This window comes from Vulpes vulpes, chromosome 12 (assembly GCF_048418805.1).
Source record: "Vulpes vulpes isolate BD-2025 chromosome 12, VulVul3, whole genome shotgun sequence".
NCBI lineage: Eukaryota > Metazoa > Chordata > Mammalia > Carnivora > Canidae > Vulpes > Vulpes vulpes.
Genome location: NC_132791.1, coordinates 76,448,736 through 76,470,668, shown reverse-complemented (window position 1 = coordinate 76,470,668; position 21,933 = coordinate 76,448,736). Strand labels below are relative to the sequence as shown.

Here is a 21,933-nt window from a genome sequence, read left to right as displayed (position 1 = left end):
TTTATTAGATATGCACCTATGGATAACATTTAGGGGCATGCCAGTACACTGTTAGAATTTTTTTAAAGATTTTTATTCATTTATTTGAGAGGGAATGAGAGAGAGCACAAGAACAGGGGGAGGGAAAGCAGACTCTTCGTTGAGCAGGGAACCTGATGTTGCCGCTCCATCCTAGGACACCAGGATCATAACCTGGCACTGTAAAGCTGGAAAATACAGTGATGATCAAAACAGACCAAAACAGAAAAATAACATCTGTCAAGGGACTTATATTCCAGTGGGTGTTAGGGTGACGATAAGCAAAAGAAAAGGTAGAAATATACAGCATGTCAGGTCCTGGTCCATATTGTGAAGACAAATAGAGTAGTAAGTAGGAATGGGAAATTACGGTGAGGTTGCTCAATGATAAAGATGACTATCAATGACAGCCCCACTGACAAGGTGAGTGCTCAGTCTTAGGATCCCCCTGTCCCTCCTTACAAAGCCCAGAGATCCTAACCCAGGAAGGAAGCAGGCACTCACCCACCCCACAGCTGTCCTGACTTGCTTCCATCCTCTCAAAGGTGAACCTCAGGCTCACTTTCAAGGGTTCCCAGTGTAGGAACAGGTTTGGCCTCGGGTTACCTTCCTCAGGTTACTAGCTAGGGCGCAACTCCCCACAAGTTTCAGCTGCTCTAGTTAACTAAGGGAAGTGTTCCAAGCTAGGTAATGAGAAAAACAATGAGTAAAACTCTGAGAACATCACCATGGGTCATTTGAGTGAAAGTGTGTGTGTTGTGGCGGGGGAGTTCAGGTTTATGCACTTGTTTGTATAAAGAAGTCCCAGACGGCTACACACAAAGCTAATGAACGTGGTTCCCTGTTACTGAATGGGAGAGCTGGGCGGTTGAGGACTATGTTGGCAGCAGGACTGTTTTTTGTGTTCTTTATACATGCAATTGTGAGTCCCTCGCAACAGGCTGCCTAATGGAAACCATGCAAGCAGTTTTAGCTGCATTATCCCAAACGGCCGGCAGGTGACGACAGCGTGTCGCTCGCTCCCGCCGGTGGGGAAGCGGGTGGAAGGAGGAGACCAGGCCAGGAGCCCCCGCCTGAGGCCCACCCCTCTTCCTGTTCCTCAGCTCAGTGGCGCGCATTTCTGTGTCTCGATTCCTCCTTGGCACCCTTTGTTGACCAAAAGAGAAATAGATTCGTTAAGTGGGCCGACTTTTTAAAGAACTTTTTTGAGGGCGAGGGTGCAGGGGAGGCAGGCAAGCAAAGGACTGTGACCATATTGAAGCCTACCTCAAATCCCCGGGAACGACCAACATCCTGTCCACGCTGTTTCACTCTCCAGGCTTCATCCGGCAGGAGGGGGACAGTGTGAGGAAATCAGCAGCACGTCATTTCATTCATGAATATTGTCACAAACGTCCCAACAGATACAGAGGTCAACAAAATACAGGATCCTCACACCTAAAAACACTTGGAAGGGATCATTTGTAACATCATCCAAAAAAAAAAAAACCCCAAAAATCCTCAACTGCCTTAAATACTTTTTCACAATGATTTTATCTGAATTAGGATTCCATTGGTATTGCTATGTCTTCCAAATCTGTTTTAATTCATAGCGCTTAACCAGATCTCCAAATAGTCAAGTTTGCTATTTGGAAAAGGGTGGAGAAACTATAATCTGGGTGATGGCAATTCTCATTGTTCACGGATTGTCATTCCTTGTAGACCCTTTCTGTGAAAAGTGCTGAGAAGAAGCTGCTTTCTAAAAAACAGAAGTAATATCATACTGATATTTTCTGCTCATATCCCATTCACATGAAAGTTAGCATCTTTAACTTTATAATTGAAACACTTTTCTTTTGAAAAGCTTAGTTTTTTTACACAAAAAGCAAACAAACTTGTTTTTGATATCTATAGACAAGATAGGAAAGATATCTTAACACTTTTATTGTTTTGAACTAGAAATCAAAAGGAAAGAGAGAAGAAAAGAAAGTTTGAACTGAAAAATCTGACCTCAGTTCAGATCAAGGTCAGATTTCAGTGGAAACACTTTTCCATCTCTTCTTCATTTTCAGTTGACACATTCACTAATATTTTCTCCTTCCCAAATTAAAGAACAAAGAATCTCTAGAAGTCTTGATGTTGTGAAACAGCTTAAGAAAAAATGCCTCCTCTAATGAGGTATAATTTAGCACACTTCTTCATGGCTAGTACTTCGGTTTCTTGTTTTAAAAGTCTTTCCCTAGAGCCATATTTTCCTATTTTATCTTTCGAAGGCCTTAGTGGTTTTCTATTTACATTTAGGGATCCTCCTCCCACAACCGCCCCATAACCGGTTGCCCTGATCAATTTTTTTTGTGCAGTCTATCTCTTCCTCACTAATCTGAAATCTCACCTCTTTCTTTTCTGAAGTTTCAACAAAAGTTAGATGCGATCCTTGGCTTTCTATCTAATTCGGTTGGTAAATGTGTCCATCTCTGTGCAGTACCATTTAGTATTTTATAAGTCTTTTATCACTAAATCATATTCTACCTTTTATTGGGATTTCCTTGGATTTCTTTAAATCACTTAGCTCTTCAAATAAATGTTAGAATTAACTTCCAAATTCCAAAACTAACATTAGGATTTTGACTGGAAATACCTTGAACAATTATGCCAATTTTAGGAGAACTGACACCTTCATGCTATTTCATATTTCTTGTCCATGAACATATTCTATCTTTTCATTTAATGTCTTTAGATAAGAGTCTGATAGCATTGGACCTCTTCTTAATCGTATAATGCAGCTATTATGTCGTTCTATATATAGGCTTAATAATTTTTGAAAAAATTTGTTATTATACAAAAATTCAATTAATTTTTGTAAATTGAGAAATAAACAATGGCCTAAAATCAAAATACACTCTTTTCCACATAAAGCTTCTCCATGACGATGATGATTTGCCTGTTTTCCATGTCTCAGTTATATTTTAAGGGCATGCAAAATCTTTTTAGTTATGGAAAATAGCTCATAACCCAGAATCCACTGCTTTTCTGGTTCTATTGTGAGGCCATCTATATACTGTGTGACTTGTAAAGTTATGTGGCACCAAGACACCCTAAATAAAATACTGGGAGAAAGAAAAAGTAGTGATTAAATTAAATTAAATTAAATTGATTAGATTAAATAGGAAAATCTAATTAGATTAGATTAAATAGGAAACACGTGAAATATCACAGACAAAGGTAAACAGGACAATTTTTCTCAACTCAGTTATCTAAAAATCATTTCACCAAGTGATCAATTCTTAAGAATTGTTGAAACTTTGTGTATTTATCAATTTTATAGTAACTTACATTAGCACAGTTTAACTTGTATTTGCAAATTTCTGAGATTAAGTCAACGGACTTTCATTGTGTATTTTTTATGACAGCCTTTTAAAGAACATTCAAACTGTCTCTGTTCCTGTTGCCTGCCCATCCTCCTAAAAAGAGAATGTGCAGGAGGGAAGAAGGAAAACAAAAACTTAGAGAACATTGAGAAACAGAGGAATGCAAAGGCCTAAATCCCTCAGGTCAAGACTTTTCACATATCTCTTAAGCCAGCTAGTGAATCTAATTAAAATTGTTTTAACTTTACATAAAAAAAAAAATGAACCATTTTTGGAAAATCAGTAAAATTTAATAGAGTCATCTCAGTGTCCACCAGCAGAGGCATTCTTCCCTTGAATACTTTTAAAACAAAACTTTTAAAAACAAAACCCCCAAAATCCAATGAACTCAACAGAATGAGCCTTGAGTTGCAAGGATGGAAAGTGAGCTTTATTGGAGCTGGTGATTAAGCCCTCATAGCAGAGGGACCATTCAATTTCTGCCTCTCTGTTCTCTAATCAATGTTTTTTGGCAATGGCAGGGGTTACAGGTCTTTGTCACCATTCAGTATATACACATTATCCAGCTGAACGGGACTCCAATAACTTGCCAGACTCCTACATGCCGCTTTAACTGAGTCTCCCAGTAACTAACTGATAAGGTTGCCACTCGTGAAGGCTGTGGTACATATGAAGACTAGTGAGTCCCATGGTCATCTTTGCATCACCTTATCTTTTCTATGTAAGGTACTAAAATGGGTAAAAACCACGTCGTAGGTATAAAGAATTCACTGAGTTCATAAATAAGCTTGCTAGCAGTGGCATGAGAATGAAGTATACCAAATCTAGAATAAGTATCTATCTCCATGAAGTCCCATATCTGCCTCATCCATGACAAAATGGATCCAAGAATACTTAGCAGCATCAGTATCCAGGTCAGCTCTGGTGAGCTAAGTCTATATTGAATAGCTTGTGTGAAAACTCTACCAGCACCACCTTGGCCACCCTACTTATAAATTGCTTGGTCAGTAAGAAGGGTGCTGAGAAAAGACATTTAATCACATACACATGGCTGGTGTTGCATGCCTGATGACTGATAGCCTGCCTCCTTGGAAGTACGAACCTTTTAGTTGGTATTAACACGGACCAACATTATTCTTATACCTTGGAACCATTCTGAGTGCGTCCCTATCACTCTTCCCCCAAACTAGTCAACAAACCTCCATTTTGTCCCCTTCAATCTCTGCCTAGCCAGACAAGTCATTACCCACACACATGAATCAGTTTAGATCAATATCTTAGATCATTTCTCTTTCCAGCAAAAGTAAACAATGAGATACAATGCTCCCAATTCTTCGCAGTGGCAGCAATTCTTTCTTCCCTCTTGTCTTTCATGGATACTCCTGAGTAGTACATTGTTATTACTGTTTCTAATACTGCTGTTAGGATTGGTGTCAGCAGTGGTATTAGCTCACATATGTTGAATACTTACTATATGCAAGGCATTGTTCCAGGCATGTTAAGAATCTTAATTCATGAGAACCACTACTATATCCCCCTTTTAAACGAGGAAAAAAGCTAGAGAAACTAATGTGTAAATGCAAATTTTAAGTGGCATGGCCTAGTTTCAAAACTAGATAGTCTTTCTCAATCAACAATTTATAGGAAACTCCTCGTGTTTTTAATAATAATAAGTATAACTATATTTCAAAGTAGAAATAAATGGAGTGTGAGCTGCTTGCTCTAACAATTTTTTTTTTCTTCAGTACAGGGCCTATGTGGTAGGCCTTGTATATATGACTTCCACATGACAATCGAATGCTGCTGTATGCTTCATAGTTTGCAGATCTGATGGTGTGCAAGCAGTAGGAACACAAACAACACGTGCATTTGGTTTCCCAACATCAAGTATATAGTATAGTTTCCATAGTAAATGAGAACAGATCCATTTACAAAGACTAGAAAAAATATTAATAACATGCAAAACAAGTTCTTCAGGAATCCTTTTTTTAAATTAAAATTGAAAAACTTCAGTCTACAGTTAAGTGCAGAATGAAAATATGCCTTCATGCTATGCAGACTCAAAATGGAATGGCATATCCAACATTTGGGGGAAGTTTCAAGAAAAGTGACAGTTCGAGATTAAAGCTAAGAATAAATCATTGAGGTTCATGGATAGTTCGTAAATATAGTTACTACTAATTGGATATTTACCATTTATTATCAAAACTTGAAAATAATATTAGCCAAAATTATATTACAACGCGATTAAGTTTAACATACCAAAGGTATAATGATGTATATCTGCGTGGTCTCTAGATATAGGGCCATTGATCTTTCCATAGGCTTTGTCAGTGGGTCTCTATTAATTTACTGGGGAATGGGTGCCTTGATTTCAACAACTATTGGAGATTAGTTTAAAAGAAATAATGGGGCACCTGGGTGGCTCAGTGGTTGAACCTCTGCCTTTGGCTCAGGTCCTGATCCTGGGATCCTTGGATCAAGTCCCATATCAGGCTCCTCGCAGGAAGCCTGCTTCTCCCTCTGTCTATGTCTCTCTCTGTGTCTCTAATGAATGAATAATAAAATATTTTAAAAAATAATGATAATTTTAACAAATATAAAAAAATAATGTACGCAGTAGAAAAATAAAATATAATCATTTGACATGGCTGGAAAAAGGATTCCTTACAAACAACTAGTTCTACCAACACAGTGTTCAAAGCATCATTCTGGCTTGTGATTTCCAAGGAAGCCCTGTCAAATAGTCATGAGTACTTTCATCAACAAATATCTATTTTGTGATATGCTATTTCACAATGTACACTTTTGTAAACGACATACTATGTTAGTTTAGCTTTGAACCAGTTCTTCTGAAGCTGATTAGCAATGGGTTAAAGTGATAACAGCTCTATCAAAGTGCAAATAACCCCAAGATGAAAATTTTATTTATTTACCTGATTTGTTTATGGTTTAGGCAGTTTAATTTTCTGAGTAAAGGGGAATTGGCTGGGATCTTTTCAATGTTGTAGCTTTCAAAAACTTAGTCTTTAAAGATTTTCTAATAATGGACTATTGCATATGACTCATCCTCTGTCTCAATCTCTGTCCTTTTCCCACAAATTCTCAATTTTTATTCTGATTTCTATAGCCTAAAAGACAAATAACAACAAAAAAGTATTTAGCTTGCAAATTATCATCTGATTATTTGGATTAATGGAGGATGGGGGCTCATGTGACACATGACAGAGGAAGTGACAAAAATTATTTACATCCTTATTTACAGATACTCAGTTTTCATTAGTGTGGGATGGAGATGAAGGAAAGAACTTTTTTTTTTTCTGACTGTACATTTTCTATGTGGAAATATACAACAAAACAGTAGCAGTTCATACCGATATATATGTATATATATATGGAACTATATATATATATATATATGGAACTAACTATATGCAAGATTGAAGTGGGAATTGAAACATGAGTAGGATTTGAGTCAACAAAAAGTATATATTTGATACCGGATTTAACAAAATATGGTCTTAGGTGTCACCACTGTACTAAATTTAGATTCGTTTTAGATAAATTAGATAATGTATTTAAATTAAATCCACTTAAAATAATTATCTAAACCCAAAACCAGCCATAGTGGAAACTTCCAAATGCTTTGGATCATGACTTTTTAGCTCAGAGATACAGAATATTGAATAGTTATAATAGAGACATATTATTGTTGGGAGACTGGCTTTTATTTATGACAACCAAACTCACACGGAGTTTGTTCTCCCTCACTGGTTTCAGGCAAACAGGACTTAAATTACCAACGAAAGAACGTTAAAATACACCGATTTTTGTTTCGAGAAAGTCTAGGATAGATGCCATCAAGCTTCTTTGCCTTCATTGGACCCCCCCCCAGGTAGTCCTGTCTCGTCCTGTAGCATTTTCCATCATACGGATGTATGGCAAAGGGAAAGTAGCGCCCTAATTAGAAATAAAGCATTGCTGCTTCTCAGGATGAAAATCACATCCTCCAGATTCCTTTCTCTCCAACGAAAGTTCCACGCGGAAATAATAAACGTCACTCCAGACAAGGGCAGAAAGCTAGAAGATCAGGAATACGAAAAGCAGGATAGACCACGCGAGAATACTCACTCCCGGGTGCTCGTGTGCGCTGGGCTCCGGGGCGGGAGGCGGCTGCCCGCCTCCCCTCTCCCTCAGCTGCCAGTGACCAGAGCGCGGGGAGGGATGGCGGCAAATTCAAACTGCCCGCGCAATCCCTGCAGGCGGGCGCCACGTCCAGCTTCCAGCTCCAGATAACCGAACTGCGGAGTTCTCGGAATTTCTTTCGAGTTTAGCTTTCTCTTCCATGGAGACTTAAGCCTAAGTTATCAGAACTAGTGGTAGAGCATTTTTCAAGAGTTCCCAACGGACAGTGACAAGCTCTGAGCGTTGCTGGTTTGCACAAAGCCTTGCCAGGGCTTGGTAGTGTTACTTAGGTCATTTAGTTAAGGCGACAGAAGTCTGATCTTGTTCAATTGTCATACTTGGCAGACTAATTACTGCAACTTGTTACAAGAGCGCAGCACGGAAGAAAAAGGAACAGCTCTCCTTGAGAATATGGGTGGCTCTTAAAAGAGCCGTTGTTTTTGAATTTGCAGCCAACTTATTGTTTACTTGGCGCTGGTGTACTTGGTGACGGCCTTGGTGCCCTCGGACACGGCGTGCTTGGCCAGCTCCCCGGGCAGCAGCAGGCGCACGGCCGTCTGGATCTCCCTGGACGTGATGGTCGAGCGCTTGTTGTAATGCGCCAGGCGCGACGCCTCGCCCGCGATGCGCTCGAAGATGTCGTTGACGAACGAGTTCATGATGCCCATGGCCTTGGACGAGATGCCCGTGTCGGGGTGCACCTGCTTCAGCACCTTGTATACGTAAATGGAGTAGCTCTCCTTGCGGCTGCGCTTGCGCTTCTTGCCGTCCTTCTTCTGCGCCTTGGTCACCGCCTTCTTGGAGCCCTTCTTCGGGGCCGGCGCGGACTTGGCTGGCTCAGGCATAATTCGCAAAAGCTCAAACGCTTCCTAAGAAAAGACTAGTAAGCGAAAAGAAAAGTCATGGGTCCATTTTATATAGAACCTCTTATGCAAATAAGGTGTCAATGACAGTCCTGGATCTGATTGGTCGCCATTCAGGGCACCGTCAGACGTTAGTTCTGACCAACCATACTGCAATGTCCCCAACGTTGCGTTGCTATTGGTTAAAATGAGACTGCATTCTTAGCCAATGAAAGATTTCCTTTTTCAAGCCCAATAAGGGTTATAAAAAGTGCTACCCCACCCCCCACCCACCTCCCGCTCTTCTTCATTCCTGCCTCAGAAGCTTCACGTTATATTGCAGGAGAACCTTGACACTACGATGTCAGGTCGCGGGAAGCAGGGCGGCAAGGCTCGCGCCAAGGCCAAAACGCGCTCGTCGCGGGCCGGACTCCAGTTCCCGGTGGGCCGCGTCCACCGCCTGCTCCGCAAGGGCAACTACTCGGAGCGGGTCGGGGCGGGCGCGCCGGTGTACCTGGCGGCCGTGCTGGAGTACCTGACGGCCGAGATCCTGGAGCTGGCGGGCAACGCGGCCCGCGACAACAAGAAGACGCGCATCATCCCGCGCCACCTGCAGCTGGCCATCCGCAACGACGAGGAGCTCAACAAGCTGCTGGGCCGCGTGACCATCGCGCAGGGCGGCGTCCTGCCCAACATCCAGGCCGTGCTGCTGCCCAAGAAGACCGAGAGCCACCACAAGGCCAAGGGCAAGTAGATCTGGCAGAGTTTCCACCTGCCCAAGCCAAAAGGCTCTTTTCAGAGCCACTCACTTAATGAACCAAAAGAGCTGTGCCTTTAAGCCATTGTTGGCTTAGCAAGGTTTAAATACTGACCCGCAAAAAAAGAAAAGAGGTTGCCTAAGGTATTTGTGAATCTGTCACTTGACCCGAGAGTCCCTAAACTGAAGTCTTTGGAAGAAAAAAAACTTGCTTTACTGAACCCATGTGAGCAAAATTTGGGTATTGATTTCTCTGCAGGTTCAAATGTCTGTCTGGGACACAAACTTGGCGTCCTGTTACTGGGCTGCAGCAAGACCTGAGGCCTCAGGGTTAGTTAGATCCCTAGCACTCTTGGTGGCCTCTCAGAAAAACAGCCCAAGGAAGCTGGGCTGGGAACTTCCAGCCTATCAGACAGGAAGAAATCCTGTAGGATCTGTGCTGCAACAGCCACAACCTAAACTGCACAAAAGGGAATCTAACTGCTGAGCAGTGGGAGGGTATTCTCGCATCGGCCTCTCTGTGTGGAGAGCTGATTCTATCCTCTTAAAAGTTTGCTTTGCTGCCTTCCAGTCTTTGTCTGGTCTGCCTCTTCATTCCTCCTCGCGGTGTGACCACAGATGGCGGGCACCAGAAAACTGAGATTAAAAAATTCTGAACCATTTTCTTGGGGGCTCCTCTGGGATCTCTGGTGGTCACCATGGGCATCTGAGTAGTGGGCAGCAAGTCCCTCCCTCTGTTACAGTCCTCAACATGATGGGCACTCAGCGGAATAGCGAGGCTGCTCTTCTCAAGTCTTTGGTGATAGGTTCCCACTGACCCCTTCTCTAAGGGAAGGGATACACAAAGCTAGGAAAGGCCCCCAAGGGATCGTATGCCCAGTTCACTCCCAGTTCACTCCCAGTACCCTGATATGGTGAGGAATGGCTTTCTGCCTCTGCCTTCCTGTCTGGTGGCATCTGAGTCCTACTCCTTCACCTGTTACCCGATCAGGTAGAGAGAGCATCTAGGCTGACTAGGAGGGCAGGGCAGGTGGCGTCCCCGGGGATCAGGCCCAGAACATGTTAGAAATAGCACCCCCCCCACACACACACCCCTCACTGGGGTCGCGCTGGCAGTGTTGACCTGCTGCCTTCCAGCCACTAAACATGTTTGCTTTTTTTGTGTGACAGAATGCTATATCCCTGCACCTTATGGATCAAGCTTGCTTGACATCCATGAGGGACTACCGTCAGAATACATGGGACCATTTTGTTACACTTGGCAAGGAGCCCGCCCCTTTGCTCAACTATGACCATCCTATAATGGACCCCGGTCTGGCTGGAATGCATCGGGGTAGGTATTGCTGACAAGGGAAGGGCAATAGGCATCCACCCTGGCAGTTTATCCCTTCCCTGGTGGCCTGCTCTGTCCTTCCAGAAATTGGCCTTTGTTAACCTCTTAAAATGGGTTTGTCAAACAGAACAATGGTCTTGTGCCTGTCATGCCAACTCTCAACGGGCCAGAAGTCTGGCACATCCATCCACCACTAATGGAGTCTTCCTGGGTCACAGCCAGTATCCTTTGAATCCTGTGGCTGGGAAACCCAGAGGTAATAAGAGTCAGGAAAAGTGGGGTCACTTCCTGGAGTAGGGTCAAGCCTGGGCAGAAGCAACCGCAGCCCGGGCTGCTAGTTGCATGGACAGCCAGGACATTGCATCAGGAAGAAGTCCTCCTGATTAGCCATGAGGAGCTGAGGCAAGGGATGCCTTCTCCTCTCTGCTGTAGATGGGCATTTGCAAGTCCCTGACCAAAACCAGTACTCCTTGGGATGCTTCCTGAATAACTGGAACAGTTTGACCTGCAAACCTGAAACAAAAGGCAACTTATTCTCTTTTGTTCCAAGGCATGGCACAATAGAAATTGGAGGAGGGGACATGGCGGCCTGAGGGAAGTATTGATTATAATACCCTTCTAAAATTGCACTTGTTTGGCAAACGTGAGGGAAAATGGGGAGAAGTGCCCTCTGGACAATGTTTCTGGGCCTTAAAGGAAAATAAGGGCATGTGTCAGCAAAGCAGTATTGGCGAAGCCTGCTGGCTGCTCTCTCTCATGGCTGGACCCTGGGGGTAAAGGAACAGAGGATACCACCCCCACTCCAAAGGGAGACAAGCATATGGAGTCTGCAGAGGATTTTCCACCCCAGCTCAGTCTTCCCTAAGGTCTCAATCACTTGATCCAGATTTAAGATCAGGTCCCCTGACCTGTCCTGAACCCCGTACTGATGCTTGGGGGCTCGCTCTCTTGCAAGAAAATGTAGTACCTGGAAGAGGACCAAGGGGAAGTGTGCCCTGCCCCAGGAGCAGGTGTCCTTTTTGTTCCAAGCCCAGAGACAAAGGGGACCTTGGGAAATTTTCCAAAAACCCAGATAAATTTATAGAAGCCTTCCAAAATCTCACTTATGTGTTTGAATTAACCTGGAAGGATGTAATGCTCCTGTGAAATCAAGCTCTCTCTCAGGTAGAGAGGCGTAGAGTCCTGGCCACTGCTGACAGATTTGGGGACGAACAGCTAATTAATCATCAGGACACAGGTGGGCCCCTGAGGGACTTCCAGTTACCAACTGGAGCCCAAGTTGTCCTGCCTAAGAACCCAGTTGAGACCCTGACGATCCCCTCAGAAATTGGTACCTTGGTCACTTCCAGGCCTGTGGCCTAGACAAATTTAAGAGGTCAAAGGTTAAACCTCTAAATTATGCCAAGCTGTCTATTGTTACCCAAACTCAAGAGAAAAACCTGACAGCCTTCTTAAGGAGGTTGATAGAATCTATCTCCCCCCATTCTTCTGAGGCTAAGATTTTTTTCAAAGACAAATTTGTGATCCAATCAGCCCCAGATATTCAGAAAAAGCTGCAAAAGTTGGCTGTGGCCCTGAAGGGACCTCGAAGAGCTCTTTGAGCTGCTAACTGGGTGTCTAACAACTAGGGCCCAGAGGGGAGTAAGGAACAAGAAAGAGGCTAAGAAAGTAGTACAGGCCCTCACTGCGCCCTTATGAGCCATTACCAACGCAGTCCCCGAAGACACTGGTACCGGATGCCACCTCTGTGGCCATCCAGGGCCCTGGAAATCTGAATACCCTCGAGGATCTCAATCTATGAGGCTCAGACAACCAGCACCCCTGACAGGGTCTGATGGAACCCAGGGCTCTTCCCGGTGGCTCCCCCAGAATAACTTGCCATTGTGAACCCAGAGCCTCAGGTAATTCTAGAGATAGAGGAAAAGCCAGTCAATTTTGTTTCACCTTTTCTGTCCTACTCTCTGCCCTGGGACAACTCTCTCCACTCAGCATTGTTGGTAAGGGCATCACTGGACAGCCCATAACCAGATTTTTTTTTTTTCTCTCCTGCTGGGATGCACCTGAGGAGAGGTAATTTTCTCTCACTCCTTCTGAATAATGCCTGAGAGCTTCACACCTCTTAGTAAGAGATATTGGGAACTCCCATATTAATGGCCCCTGGACACACTAGCCACTGCCTCCCCTTAACATAGACTGATGTTAATCTCCAGGTGTGGGCAATTCAGGGAGAATTGGGTCCAGCCTTAACTGAGGTGCCTGTTCACATACACCCTAAAGACCCGACAATCTTCCCCTGTCAGAAACACTGCCCACTAAGACCAGAAGCAAAGGAGGGCCTGATAAAAATTAAAAATAATCTAAAGCAGCAGGGCCTCTTAAAAGAATGCAGCAGCCCATGTAACACCCCAGTTTTGGGGGGGGGTGGTACAAAAATGCAATGGGGAGCGAGATTGGTACAAGAGCTCTGCATTATGAATGAGGCTGTGATCCCCATTCATCGTGCAGTCCCCAACCCTTGCACCCTCGGCTCAAATTCCCTCAGGTAAAAGCTGGCTTGTAGTCCTAGGCTTAAAATATGCCTTCTTTTGTATTCCCCTTTATGTGGACTCTGTTTCTGTTTACATTTGAGGACTCCATGAATCCAACCACCCAGTTAACATGGACAGTTTTACTTCAAGGATTCCGGGATAGTCTGCATTTATGTGGACAGGCCCTGTTCTGACATCTCAGAATTTTCAGTTGCAGACAATATGGGGGTAGTCTCCTGCTATGTGCTCCCTTCTGAGCTGATCATACAAGCTGACACCCAAAAACTCTACATTTTCTGGATACAAGGGGGTATAAGGTCTCTCAACCTGAGGATCAATTATGTGAGACATCTGTCTAATATCTGGGTCTAGTTCCTTCAGAGGGAACAAGGAGACCAGGAGAGGATAGGATATGGCCCATTGCCTCTCTCCCCAAACCCTTAAGCAGTTGAAAGGTTTTGGGGGCATAACCGGGTATTATCACTTATGGATACCAGGATATGGGGAAATAGCATGACCTCTTTACCAGCTGATCAAGAACATGCAAGCAGCTGGAAACTGCTTATTAATATGGAGCCCAGAGTCAGAAAGGGCTTTGGAAAAAAACTCATAGCTGCATTGCTCAGTGTCCCCGAGCCTTCCTACAGAGAGATCTTACAATTTAGATGTGACTGAAAAGAAGGGAATGGTCTTGGGCATTCTAACCCAGGCTAGGAGCTGACTGCACAGCCAGCAAAAAGCTCGACCTGGTGGCTTGTGGCCACCTCTGCTCTTTTAATCCCAAGGCTACAAAGTTGACTTTGGGACAGGATCTTACTGTATACATCCCCCATAATATTCAAGGTGTCCTATTAACTGATAGTGACCACTGGCTCACGGAGAGCCGCCTTCTGCAGTACAGGCACTCTTACTGGAAGGTTCACTCATGCAAATAAAAACTTGCTCCACTTCAAACTCTACCATCGGGAGGAGGGTACAGAGCCAGCACACGACTCAACAAATTGTAGCTCTAACCTATGCTGCTTGTGAGAACCTCCAGGAAATCCCACTGTAGACCCTATCCAGAGTGGACCCTATTCACCAACAGAAGGTAATTTGTTGAGCACGGCACCTGAAAGGCTAGGTACTCCATGGTTGCTTTGCCACTTTACGCAAAACAGTACAAAGCAATCCCTTCCTATCTGGATCAAATGCCCAACTGACTAAACTAACAGCCCTCAACACAGCTTTGGAGTGCAGTAGAAACACAAGGGTAAACATCTAAACTGACTCCAAATACTCCTTCCTGGTTTTGCATGCCATGACACTATCTGGAAAGAGAGGCATTTCTTAGCTGCCTCTGGTTCCCCCCTTAAATAAAATCAAGAAATCAGCTGGTTCCTACAGGCCGTACCTCACCAGGAGAGGTAGCAGTGAGACACTGCAAGGGGCACCAAAGAGGAACAGGTGAGGTATTGGAAGGGAATAGGTTGTCTGATGCTGCAGCAAAATCTGTCTCCAGGTCCTCAGCTGCCCCTGTTGTTGCCTCGCTAATTTGGCATGGCTTCAGAACCCAGGAAAAACCTTGCCACTCCATGGAGAAAAAGCAATGGGCCTCAGAAGGAGATGGTACCCCTTGGCCTACAGGCTGCTCCAGCGGAGGATGGTAGGCTCAGCTACCCACCGCTAACCAATGGAAAGCTTTGGAAAAACCCTATATCAAACCTTCCATCTGGGACAGGATAAAACCTTGCAGAGACCACAAGTTTTTTACAGGAGAAAACCTGAATAAAACCATTAAACACATTTTAAAGATTTGTGAAGTCTGCCAAAACTAACTAACTAAATAAATAAATAACCCGTTCTGTCATCCACAAATCCCAAGGCATACAGTGAGTGGGGAGCTACTCTGAGGGAGATTGGTGAATGGATTTCACACATGTGCCTTAGAGCGCAAGGATACAAATGCCTCCTGGTTTGGGTAGATGCTGTCACACACTGGGTGGAGGCCTTCCCCGCAGAACCACAGAGACCTCAGGTGGTAAAGACTCTGACGAATGAAATCATCCCCCCTTTGGACTTCCTTGGTCAAAGTGATAAGGACTCCTCCTTTAAGTCCCAGGTAGTAGAGTATCCAAGGTTTTGGGAATTCACTGTCACTCATACTATGCTGGATACCCCGATCCTTGGAAAATGTAGAAAGCACTAATGAGGTTATTAAACAACACCTCAGAAAGCCAGCACAAGAGGGGCACCTGGGTGGCTCGGTTGAGGTTCTACCATTGACTCAGGTCGTGATCCCGGGGTCCAGGGATCGAGTCCTGTATCAGGCTCCCTGCATGGAGCCTGCTTCTCCCTCTGCCTGTGTCTCTGCCTCTGTGTGTCTCTCATGAATAAATAAATAAAATCTAGAAAGAAAGAAAGAAGAAAGAAAGAAAGAAAGAAAGAAAGAAAGAAAGAAAGAAAGAAAGAAGACACCTAGCACAAGAAACAAGTCAGAATTGGGTGTCTCTCTCCCTATTGCCTCACTCCAGATTAGAAACACTCCTGCAGAAAGGGGCTCCAGCCCCTCTGAGGTCTCTTATGGGAGACCCATCCTTGTAATTAAATGAGGGGCTGGTAGATAAGGGAGTCTTTGATTTGGTAAATTGTGTCATCCCTCTGGCAAAGTCTCAGTGAAGCTCTTCGGGGGCTTTGCCCCCAGCTCCAAGACAACCAACCTTCCCTCTTTCATCCCAGGGGCCTACTTAGCTCCAGTCAAGACTATGCCCCTGCTCCCACCTCGGGCCATATGTCATAAAATAATCCAAAATGTGGGTGTAGGGAGCCCCAGTACTCAGGCAGCAAGTAAACTGCTTGGCAGGCATGACCTTCCAAAACCACTGAGCCCTGGACCTCCTGACCTCCTGACCTCCCAGGCAGGGGGCACCTGTACATTCCTCCGGGGAAGAATGCTGCTTTTATATTAACAACACAGGTTAGATGGTCACTCATTTAAATTCCTCAGGTAACCTGGTGGCCCAAATAGAGGATCTCTCCTCATGGTGGGCGCCCGTTAGTGCCAACTCTGATGCTGGTGATGGCCATTTCACCTTAGTCATCTTCCTCCTGCTTTTTGGATCTTATGTTCTAAATCCCCACATCTGATTTATTTTTCTTTTCTCATTTAGAGTCCATCAGGCAACAGACAGTACTGTCTATGCAGCCACAGATGGAGACAGCCCCTACCTATGATAGGGACCTCTGGACACAGTGCTGAGGAAGCGCTGCGCCTCCCCAGCAGGAAGCAGTCATAGACCCCTGGAAGGGCAGTGGGGAGCTACCTGATGGGAGTGGGAACAGGGCAGGGGCAGGCAGAGAGGACTACAGTAAGGACCAGCGGCCCCAAGGATAAGATCTATATCGCAGCTGTTTGGCCTCCTGGAAAAACCACAGAGAAAAAAAACCCAAGAAGGCTGGGCTTGGGGAGGTAGCCTCACTGGAATACTGTCCCTATCAAAGACACAGAAATCCTTCAGGGTCCCCACTGAAAGAATCCCTGTTAAGCTGCACAAAAGGCAATCTCCTCTCATTGCTGGGGGTGGGGTGTGTGTGTGTGTGTGTGTGTGTGTGTGTGTGTGTGTGTCGGTATTCTTCTTGGATCCACCCTCTGTGTGGAGAGCTGATTCTAGCCTCTTAATAAAACTTTGCTTTGCTGCTTCCCACTGTGTCTGGTCTCCCTCTTCATTCCTTCAAGACACATGACCGGGGTCTGTGGACACCAGACAGCTGAGATCAGAAAAAATCCTGAAACACTATTAATGTAGGAAAAGATGTTAGGGTTCAAGCCAACAGCCAAGAAAGAATTCTTGAGATGTCTTTGGTGCAAAAAAGGCAGTTTTATGAAAGCACGGGGACAGGACCCAGGGGCAGAATGAACTCCCCTGGGGTCACGAACAGTGGCCCATGGTATACTTTCAAGTTGGGAGGGGGTCAGGGAGAGCGCAAGTCTCTCAGGAATTTTGGAAGCAAGGTTCCCAGGACCTTGAGGGGGCTAGCTGTTGTTCGGAAAGGATCATTTATTACCATCTAATAAAACCTGAGTCATGAGACCCTTCAGATGTGCATCAGTGGGTCATACGCAAGGGGGATGACTGCTAATATGTATCTTGGGGGATTTAGAGATAAAGCAGATTTCTAAAGGAATTTGTATAGGTTAAAGCAGACTTACAGGATCCTGGGGGTCGGGCTAAGATTGCCTTATGAGGGGCAGCCCGGGTGGCTCAGCGGTTTAGTGCTGCCTTCAGCCCATGGCTGAAGATCCTGGAGACCAGGGATCAAGTCCCATGTTGGGCTCCCTGCATGGAGCCTGCTTCTCCCTCTGCCTGTGTCTCTGCCTCTCTCTCATTCCCTGTGTCTTTAATAAATAAATAAAATCTTAAAAAAAAAAATTTGCTCGAAAACAGTCTATGCCAAAGATCCCTATTTTGGGGTGTCATGTTCTGCTCCCCTTCCTACCCAAGTGGCCCATTTTGCGACGCCAGGTCTTATTTTGGGGTGGCATCTGGGGGTACCCTTCCCAGCTAACAATTACTCCAATGGGGACGAGGAAGTGCAGGACTGTGTTGGAAACTGGAAGCCCCTAATCACATTCTGCTAAGTAAGAAGGGGAGGCTGCAGATGCGAACAGCCCTGGGGTGCGGAACCCGCCCAGCTGGGCGGCGAGCGCCCTGCTCCGTCTCTCACGTGACGGTCCCGGGAGCGCGGCCCGAGGGGGCGGAGCCCGAGGAGGGGCCGAAGCCCCGCTTCCCGCCCGCGCCTTCAGTTCTCAACGAGGTCCGACGCCTGCTTATAATTACTCCCGGCGGAGGCGCAGGCCCAGCGCCGTGAGGTCGTCCCACGCAGCGTTTTGGCCATGTCTGGTCGCGGCAAGGGCGGGAAAGGGCTGGGCAAGGGCGGCGCCAAGCGCCACCGCAAGGTGCTGCGCGACAACATCCAGGGCATCACCAAGCCCGCCATCCGGCGGCTGGCCCGGCGCGGCGGCGTCAAGCGCATCTCGGGCCTCATCTACGAGGAGACCCGCGGGGTGCTCAAGGTGTTCCTGGAGAACGTGATCCGGGACGCCGTCACCTACACGGAGCACGCCAAGCGCAAGACGGTCACGGCCATGGACGTGGTCTACGCGCTCAAGCGCCAGGGCCGTACCCTCTACGGCTTCGGCGGCTGAGCTCCGCATCCGTTGTCTACAAACCAAAGGCCCTTTTCAGGGCCTCCATCCTTTCACCTGAGGAGTTGCGATGCTGGCTTTTTCCACAAGTTCTACCTTGTGGAAAAATGATTTTGGTTTTGAAGTATCTGTTTCCGTCTTTGTGTTTACCGGTCCTTAGTTCTTAGAGAAAGCGCTAGTTCCTGATTTTCCATGTTTTCGCCATGGTTTGTTGTTGAAGTTGTATTAGGTTTTCTGTATTTTAACACTTGACGTTTAAATCTTGAAGCGGGGGCAGCCCGGGTGGCTCAGCGGTTTAACGCCGCCTTAAGCCCAGGGCATGATCCTGAAGATACACGATCGAGTCCTATGTCGGGCTCCCTGCATGGAGCCTGCTTCTCCCTGCCTGTGTCTCTACCTCTGTGTCTCATGAATGAATAAGTAAAATCTTAAAAAATAGGTCTTTAAGCGGAATTTTAATACAATATTAATCTTGCCTGACATTGGAAGGAGGAAAGGCCCCTGGCATCTCAGCCTTGAGTTTGCGAGAAGGCACATTTCAGTGTATACGACGCCTTAAAGTTTAAACACAATTTAGTGACCTCTATTCTGGTGCCATCTGTCCTCTGCTTAAATGAGCTTAACTGGAGAGCAAGTCATGACGAGCCATACTTTGCTTGTCTTCTTCTAAGAGACCAAGCATGTGATTAGCCCCGGGCTTCAGACCTGGTTTCCACTGGGAGCAGAGACTGGAAGCCTGTAGAAGACTTGATGCTGGCCAATACCTACAGAACAGCTGGTGAGGGTGGGATGCAATAAAAAGGCATTTCAGGGCAACCCCGGTGGCGCAGCGGTTTAGCGCCGCCTGCAGCCCGGGGTCTGATCCTGGGGACCCAGGATCCGGTCCCGCGTCGGGCTCCCTGTATGGAGCCCGCTTCTCCCTCTGCCTGTGTCTCTGCCTCTCAGTCTCTCTCTCTCTCTGAATAAATAAATTAAAAAAAAAAGGGGGGGGGGGCATTTCAACTAAATAAGGGAAACGGTTGCAACACAAAATGTTACCATGAATGAAGGCAGCTCCTAACCCAGGAGAGCTACTAAAAAGAGATCCTTAGTGCAAAGTACAAAAGGAGTCAAACTCGAGATTAGGACATAAATCCAGACCGATACTCAAAGTAGTTTTAGGATTCTCCCAGAGAAGATCTTAAAAACTAGAGAAAGATCCCAAAATCAAAGGTGAAGACTTGGGTGTTGGTAGGAAGCATGGCTAACGCAGATACATAGATTGAAGTAGTCATTGCCCAAATGCATATAAAGAGAGTAAGCAATGATGACCTATATACATTTTAAAGCTGAAGTTAAAAACTCAACACCTTCTTGCCTCACCAAGATTTAACCCTCGTAAGGTCAGATGTTAAATGTGCATCTAGCCCGTCTACCAGAGCTGGTAGGGTCCTCGAGGACCCTAAAAGCATCTCTGAAATACAGTGGTGCCTTTCTTAATGATGGTAATCTCCTGTTTTCCTGGGAAGACCTGGGCCTAACTTCAGCTAACATAGAACTCCAAATTGCAAAACCTGCAGTATTTTGAATGCTTTGTGTTCACTTAGCTCTCCGACAGAGTGAGATTTCTTTTTTGTCTGCTATTCCTGTAGCAGACTGCGTGATATGTATCACATTCTGATTTAATGCTTATTCAATAATAAAACTTTTCTGTTTCTAGTACCTTTGTGGAGCAATTTTCTGAGTTGGGAGATCTTTTTTAAAAATTATATTTCCCCAACACGTTCTGAGGGTCAATTAGGCATTTGTAGCTTTCCATTAATTTCTTGAATAATTTTGATAAAAGTCAATTCTTAGAAAAAAAATTAAAAAAGCTCTACGTATTCTGTACATTATTTATAAATTGCTATAAAAATAGCAATTTTTATAGCTAATATTCTAGTACTTGTCTTTAGACTTCTATGACTTCTATTCATAGCCTGATTTAATGAAACTTTGAAAACTTCTTGATAATATCTTTCCTAAATCCAGGTCCTAAATTTTGAATAACGAAACCTTTAATGTATTACATCTAAACTCCTTTTGCAGTTTTCCAAGTGACCACTGGGCCACTCATACTTTCTCATTTCATGAGAAAAGACATACTTTGTATTTGTGATTAGCCATATACAATTGTAGAACTGTTGTGTTATATATCTCACAATAGGAAAAAGAGAGTAAATAAAAAATATTCATCCCTGTTGCAATCAGATAAAATGCTTTTAATATAAATGTGTAACAATCATACTATTTAAGTTGGATAGAACATACTTATATTTGCTTAAACAGAACAATGTTACTGTAACTGTAACTGAGTTGTTGGTTTTTTTTTTTTTAAGATTTTATTTTTATTCATGAGAGACACAGAGAGAGGCTTAGACATAGGCAGGCTCCATGCAGGGAGCCCAATGTAGGACTCCATCCTGAGACTCCAGGATCATGCCCTGGGTTGAAGGCAGGTGCTCAACTGCTGAGCCACCCAGGCGTCCCTGTAACTGAGTTTTTATTGGCAATCACCAATGACACATTCATGATTTGTCCGTTATAAACACCTAATGAATGCCAACTATGATCATCATCCTTAAAAGACCAAAACATCTTTATTCACTTTAAATTTTAAAAGTTCTCTATTCTTTGGGGTAAGTGATGGAGACAAGTAATAGGCCATTAATTGTCCCTTCGAGCTAATAGACCTCCTTGACTTGACAAGCCAGGTCTCATTTTGCTCATGGAGAAGATTATAATTAAAGTTAAAAATTGTCATTTTTTCTATGACAATTCTTTCTGAATTATTGTCTGAACATTTTTCCAACTGCATCAGGCAGACTCTCCATTAGGACAGCTCTTGCAAGATTAGCAGAGGTAGAAACGTTTCTCCAGTGTCCAGTTTTACAAAGGAACCTATGCTGAACGCCAACAAGCTCTAAAAGCCCTTTCACATTTGATATTTTGGTGAACAGAAAAATGCACATATTTTTTCAAAGAAAATTCACACAATGCTATGTATGGTGTCTCGGAACTTCTTTACGCTATATTTTAATCAATTCCCCTTCTCTAAGGACACAAAAAAGTTGCTCTTAATACCTGTTATTCCTTCTTAAGAATTCACTACGGTATACCTTAACCAATTACCTAGCAATTCCTTAACAAGCCACATATTTAAAATAATTCTTTTCCATACTGAAGTACGGACGTACAGATGTATCACTTTTTTTTTTAAGATTTTTATTTATTTATTCATTAGAGACACACACACACACACAGAGAGAGAGAGAGAGAGAGAGAGAGGCAGAGACTCAGGCAGAGGGAGAAGCAGGCAGATTCTATGCAGGGAGCCTGTCCCGGTTCTCCAGAACAACGCCCTGGGATGAAGGCAGCATGAAACCGCTGAGCCATCTGGGCTGCCCAGATGTACCACTTTTAACACGATGTTGGAAGTGTAGGGGGTGAGGGCAGGCCATCCTAAGAGTGGTCGCTTTGACATGAAGGTATTAAAATCCAGCAAATTCTGGAAAAGTTTTTACCCCCTCCACAACTGCCTAAAAGGAAGAGAGTCATCACAGCAGATAATTGTATTTATTATGCTCTGAGCTAGGTGCAGACCATGGGGAGGACCAAGGCCTGTTTGTCTGAGTGCCCGCAAATATTTGTGTACCAGACAATTACTCTTCTTGTGAATTACATTGCTTCCCTTTGAAGTCCCAGGCCCCAGACTCTTTC

The 21,933-nt window shown here is 44.7% G+C and overlaps 3 protein-coding genes and 1 long non-coding RNA gene across 4 annotated transcripts; 2 read left to right on the top strand and 2 right to left on the bottom strand.

Moving 5' to 3' along the window:
* Positions 1 to 251: 251 nt before the first annotated feature.
* On the bottom strand, positions 252 to 1,371 carry LOC140594609 (uncharacterized). The gene is made up of 2 exons (XR_011995639.1): positions 1,285 to 1,371; positions 252 to 1,164 (listed from the first exon to the last, which is right to left on the bottom strand). It is a non-coding gene; the product is annotated as an uncharacterized lncRNA (long non-coding RNA).
* Positions 1,372 to 3,773: 2,402 nt separating this feature from the next.
* Positions 3,774 to 8,395, bottom strand: LOC112910321 (histone H2B type 1-J). The gene has a single exon (XM_025986570.2). It carries the CDS (start codon positions 8,393 to 8,395, stop codon positions 8,015 to 8,017), a length of 381 nt encoding a protein of 126 aa, XP_025842355.1. The 3' UTR covers positions 3,774 to 8,014.
* Positions 8,396 to 8,753: 358 nt separating this feature from the next.
* Positions 8,754 to 9,809, top strand: LOC112910311 (histone H2A type 1-B). Its single transcript, XM_025986558.2, has one exon. The coding sequence runs from the start codon at positions 8,754 to 8,756 to the stop codon at positions 9,144 to 9,146; it is 393 nt and encodes a 130-aa protein (XP_025842343.2). The 3' UTR covers positions 9,147 to 9,809.
* Positions 9,810 to 17,883: 8,074 nt separating this feature from the next.
* Positions 17,884 to 18,456, top strand: LOC112910324 (histone H4). The gene has a single exon (XM_025986573.2). It carries the CDS (start codon positions 17,884 to 17,886, stop codon positions 18,193 to 18,195), a length of 312 nt encoding a protein of 103 aa, XP_025842358.1. The 3' UTR covers positions 18,196 to 18,456.
* Positions 18,457 to 21,933: the final 3,477 nt, after the last annotated feature.

Excerpts from the sequence above, each read along its gene's own strand:
- LOC112910321 (XM_025986570.2), bottom strand. The coding sequence starts at position 8,395 with ATGCCTGAGCCAGCCAAGTCCGCGCCGGCCCCGAAGAAGGGCTCCAAG.
- LOC112910311 (XM_025986558.2), top strand. The coding sequence starts at position 8,754 with ATGTCAGGTCGCGGGAAGCAGGGCGGCAAGGCTCGCGCCAAGGCCAAA.
- LOC112910324 (XM_025986573.2), top strand. The coding sequence starts at position 17,884 with ATGTCTGGTCGCGGCAAGGGCGGGAAAGGGCTGGGCAAGGGCGGCGCC.